The sequence below is a fragment of the Mus pahari genome, chromosome 7, assembly GCF_900095145.1.
Source record: "Mus pahari chromosome 7, PAHARI_EIJ_v1.1, whole genome shotgun sequence".
NCBI lineage: Eukaryota > Metazoa > Chordata > Mammalia > Rodentia > Muridae > Mus > Mus pahari.
The window spans coordinates 4154971-4160146 of record NC_034596.1 but is presented as its reverse complement, the minus strand read 5'-3'; the positions used below and the strand labels follow the sequence as shown (position 1 = coordinate 4160146).

The following is a 5176-nucleotide window of genomic DNA, read 5'->3' as shown; positions in this document are numbered from 1 at the left end:
TGCTGGGTTTTTTTTTTGTTTGTTTGTTTGTTTGTTTTTTTTGGTTTTTCAAGACAGGGTTTCTCTGTGTAGCCCTAGCTGTCCTGGAACTCACTTTGTAGACCAGGCTGGCTTCAAACTCAGAAATCCTCCTGCCTCTGCCTCCTGAGTGCTGGGATTAAAAGCGTGCACCACCACGCCCGGCTGGAATGCTGGTTTTTATCTAACCTCCAGAAATCCTCCTATAGCCCTGGTTGAGCTGGGCCTAGACTCAATTTTGGATCCAGACTGTGGGCCTGCCCTTTTGTGGGTAGAAATGAGATACCTGTTGGATATGATACCTATATTAATATTTTCTGTTTTTATTACATGAAATGAATATGTGTAATAGCCGTATGAAATAGCTGAAATAATAATTATATGACTATTTCAGCAATAGTAGTACTGATCATAACCTAGGGTACAATTAAGGAAACATACTTTCTTTTAAAAGGATTTATTTATTTATTTTATGTATATAAGTACACTGTAGCTGTCTTCAGACACACCAGAGGAGGACATCAGAGCCCATTACGGATGGTTGTGAGCCACTATGTGGTTGCTGGGAATTGAACTCAGGATCTGTGGAAGAGCAGACAGTGCTCTTAACCACTAAGCCATCTCTCCAGCTCAAGGAAACATACTTTAATTACAACCTATTAATTGTAGCTATGGAAAAATGTAAAGAACTATATTAGTTCTGTAATATTGGCCAAAAGATATGGACCTTACTCTAACAACAGTTTTTGGGAATCGTAGAGGGATCTTCAGTAGGGAAGTCCAAAGGTCAGATTTGTATTTCAGAAAGGTTACTTTGACAGCAGTGTTTCCTGGTTTGAATGAAGATAGGGATGGGGATGAGGGTCTTTGGAACTATCATTCCAGGCCATCACAGGCTATATAGAGGGACCTGATCTCAGGAAAGAAACAAATTGATGAAAAACTTCTGGAAGCTGCATAATGGCTTAGTCAATAAAATGCATTCCTTGGGCAAGCATGAGGACCTGAATTTTTTTTTTCCAAGACAGGGTTTCTCTGAATAGCCCTGGCTGTCCTGGAACTCACTCTGTAGACCAGGCTGGCCTGGAACTCAGAAATCCGCCTGCCTCTGCCTCCCAAGTACTGGGATCAAAGGTATGCGCCACCACGCCCAGTGAGGACCTGAATTTGAATCACTAGCATCCACATAAAATTTGGTCGTGATGGTGGTCGATACCTTTAATCACAACACTAAGGGAACAGAGACAAGTAGATCTCTGGAGTTCACCGTTCTGCCAATCTAGCTGAATCAGTGAGCCCAGGTTAATAAGGATGATGGTGTCTGAGGGGGAAAACAACTGAAAATGCCTCTGACCTCCACATGCATGCAGACATACCTGCATATACACTGTGCACAAATACAGTGGGAAAAGAGCTAGAAAGGCACCTGACATTGGCCTCTGGCCACCACATGCCTGCCTTCATGTGTGTACACAGTGCACACACACCCAAAACACCCTTCCAAATATTATTTTTAGTAGTTAACAGTGTTCAGTGGGGGCAGGTGTGAAGAAGCATAAATATATAGAGAGAAAGACCCTCTGGAAGCAAAAAGAAAAAGAAAAAGCCCTTTAAAATATTATTATTGGTGTCTTTGTGGGATATTTTTTCAAAAATGAATGAGTGTTTTGCTCACAAGTATGCCTGTCTATACACCATGTATATGCCGGGTGCCCTCAAAAATCAGGTTATAACTCTGGAACTAGTGTTATGGATGGTTGTGAGCTGCCAAATCGGTGCTAAGAATCTAATCCCAGTCCCCTGCAAGAATAGTTAGTTCTGTTAACCGCTGAGAAGCCTCTCCAACCTGTGTCCTTTTGCTTTGCTTTGCTTTGTGACAGGGTTTCATTCTGTGGTGCCAGCTGGCCTAGAACTCAGAAAGATTAGCCTGCTTCTGCTTGCCCAGGGGTGAGGTTAAAGGCTTGCTTTCTTTTATCTTTTGAAACAGGGTCCTTCAAGGCCCATCTTTGTCGTTAGCAATATATCTGAAGATGACCTTGAACATGGGATCACCCTTTCTGATTCCCAGGTGCTGGAATTGCAGGCACGTGCCACCACACCCTGCTGGGCAGTCTGTTCTGTTCTGTTCTGTTTTAGATGAAAATGATCATGTTGAATTTGGTCAGTTCAATTTTTCTTTGATACTATTAAAAACTTTAATTTTGTTTCTTTTAACTTTTGCAGTAGCAGAAGAGAATGAAAGAAGTAGACAATCTTGACAGTATAAAAGAAGAATGGTAAGTTAACTCAAGCAATGAATTTGTTAATGCCTTCGTTATTTTCTTTCTGGTTTTCTTGCATGTCACTTGCAGAAATAGTAAAGCAGCTTTTAATATACATGACCACACCCACAAATTGGTAATAGTATTTTTTTTTTTTCGAGACAGGGTTTCTCTGTATAGCCCTGGCTGTCCTGGAACTCACTCTGTAGACCAGGCTGGCCTCGAACTCAGAGAGATCCGCCTGCCTTTGCCTCCCGAGTGCTGGGATCACAGGCATGCACCACCACTGCCCGGTTATAGTAATATCTTTTTTTTTTCCAATTTTTTATTAGTTATTTACTGCATTTACATTTCAAATGCTATCCCCAAAGTCCCCTATACCCCCCAACCCACCCACCCACTTCTTGGCCCTGGTGTTCCCCTGTGCTGGGTCATATAAAGTTTGCAAGGCCAAGGGGCCTCTCTTCCCAATGATGGCTGACTAGGCCATCTTCTGCTACAAATGCAACTAGCGACATGAGCTCTGGGGGTACTGGCTAGTTCATATTGTTGTTCCACCTATAGGGTTGCAGACCCCTTCAGCTCCTTGGGTACTTTCTCTAGCTCCTCTGTTGGGGGCATTGTGTTCCATCCAATAGCTGACTGTGAGCATCCACTTCTGTGTTTGCCAGGCACTGGCATAGCCTCACAAGAGACAGCTATATCAGGGTCCCTTCAGCAGAATCTTGCTGGCATATGCAATAGTGTCTGCATTTGGTGGCTTATTATGGGATGGATAGTGATACCTTTTGAGAGTGGTTTGTTTTTATTCATAGCTTCATTGAATAGTTGTAAAAGTTTGTTCCTTTAATTGTACCTAGAGGTCTTCCTTCTTATAACCATGATTACTTTTTCTCTTTAATTTCCTTTCCTTTCTTTTGTAAGGATTGAACCTCACATATACAAAGCTGGCACCCTGCCACTGAGCTACATTCCCAGATCTTTTTTTTTTTTTTTTGCTTTTTTTGAGACAGGGCATTACTAAATTGTTCAGGTTGGCCTTTCACTCTGTAGTCCACACATTCATTGAATTTGCAAATCTGCCCCAGCCTCCTAAGCATCTGGGGATACAGGCTTACAACACTAGGCCAGGCTATGATTATATTTTTAAAAATTGCTACTGAATAAAATACATTACTACTACTACTTCTACTACTACTATCAGTGTGTGATCAGAGAACAGCTTCATGGAGTCAAGTTCCTTCCTTCCATGATTGTATGGTATTTTTTCTAGCTAAGCCAACCTACTGAACCCTAACTATAATCTTTTTGCCTGATCTTCAATCCCCGATATTTTTTCTTTGGCCTCATCGTACCTATTTACAGTGTTTTTCTTGAGTTTTTTTTATTTGATTTATTGAGGTTTTCCTACAGCTTTTGTTTGCTTGGTGAAGAATGAATTAATTTGAGGCTGGTGAGATGGCTCAGCGGGTAAGAGCACCAACTGCTCTTCCAAAGGTCCTGAGTTCAAATCCCAGCAACCACATGGTGGCTCACAACCATCCGTAACGAGATATGATGCCCTCTTCTGGAGTGTCTGAAGACAGCTACAGCATACTTACATATAATAAATAAATCTTAAAAAAAAAATGAATGGCCGGGCGTGGTGGCGCACGCCTTTAATCCCAGCACTCGGGAGGCAGAGGCAGGTGGATTTCTGAGTTCGAGGCCAGCCTGGTCTACAGAGTGAGTTCCAGGACAGCCAGGGCTACACAGAGAAACCCTGTCTCGAAAAACCAAATCAAACAAACAAACAAACAAACAAACGAATGCGTGAATTTTAATATAAACATAAAGAGTGAATTAACGCAGCTACTGTAGCCTTTCCTTTATCTTTGCTGGTCCCAAGTAACTGCACAGGGGCAGCAGGGTTTATTTCAGGCGTCGCCCCAATACCTGCGCATTAAAATCCAAGCTCGTCCGGCTACGTCCTAGCCGTGCTCCCCAGTAATAGTGGCTATCGGGCTTCCATTGTCCAGCTGAGCTCTTAAGAACTGTTTCTTTCTCCCCCGTGGTCCATCTCTCCCTCTCCTTCTCCCATTCCCTTTCCCTCTACCTCTTCCTCTCCTTCTCTTTATTCCTCTCCCTCCCTCCTCTCTCTCTCCCTCTCTCTTGGCTGGTAGATGTCCTGCCCTAGTCTCTCTTCTGCTCAGCCAGACTTGAGACTCTAAGAATAAACATTACAAAGCCTTGTCCTTATTGAAACTGGATGTGAGGGCAGAGAAATCAGCATTTGAATAACACAAAGATAACCTATACACAGTGCACTAAAATGTTGTGCCTAAGGGTTGGTTTTCAATACGGGATCTCTAGCCCTGAAACTTGCTCTGTAGTCCAGGCTAGCCTGAAACTCCGAGATTCTCTGGGATTAAAGGTGTACACCATCACTTCCAGCTTTATTGTCTTTTTCATTTAATCTGCAGGGCCATTTGTGGTGGCGTCTGCATCTTTGCTTATTTTTTGAGACACTCTCACAATGGCCCTGGCTATCCTTGAACATATTATGTACCCAAGGGTTACCCTGAAAGTCTGATCTTCCTGTCTTTACTATCAAAGCACCATCTCATCAGCTAGAACACCTGCCATTTGTTAGTTTATTTGTTGAGCTAACCCTGGTTAGTCTGGAAATCCTTTGTATACCGGGCTGACCTGGAACTCACAGAAACCTACTTGTGTCCGCCTTGAGAGCTGAGATTCACTCACAGTCCCTGCATACCTGGGCAATGGAGATCAGATTCAGAGCCTTGTGAGTGAGCCATATCCAACCTAGCTATGTCCCCAACTCTGAGGACCAACATAGTTTTGTTTGTTTTTGGTTTTTTGGTTTTTTGAGACAGGGCATTACTAAATTGTTCAGG

General features: G+C 42.8%; 1 protein-coding gene across 2 annotated transcripts in view; it reads left to right on the top strand.

The window, feature by feature from the left end:
- Positions 1–5176, top strand: part of Ubxn2a (UBX domain protein 2A) — a 33090-nt gene that overhangs the window by 2639 nt on the left and 25275 nt on the right. For both annotated transcript variants that reach the window (XM_029540935.1, XM_029540936.1), the window contains exon 2: positions 2242–2294. In XM_029540935.1, the coding sequence (XP_029396795.1) occupies positions 2254–2294 (41 nt within the window). In that variant the 5' untranslated portion in view covers positions 2242–2253. The remainder of the gene's footprint in view (positions 1–2241; positions 2295–5176) is intronic.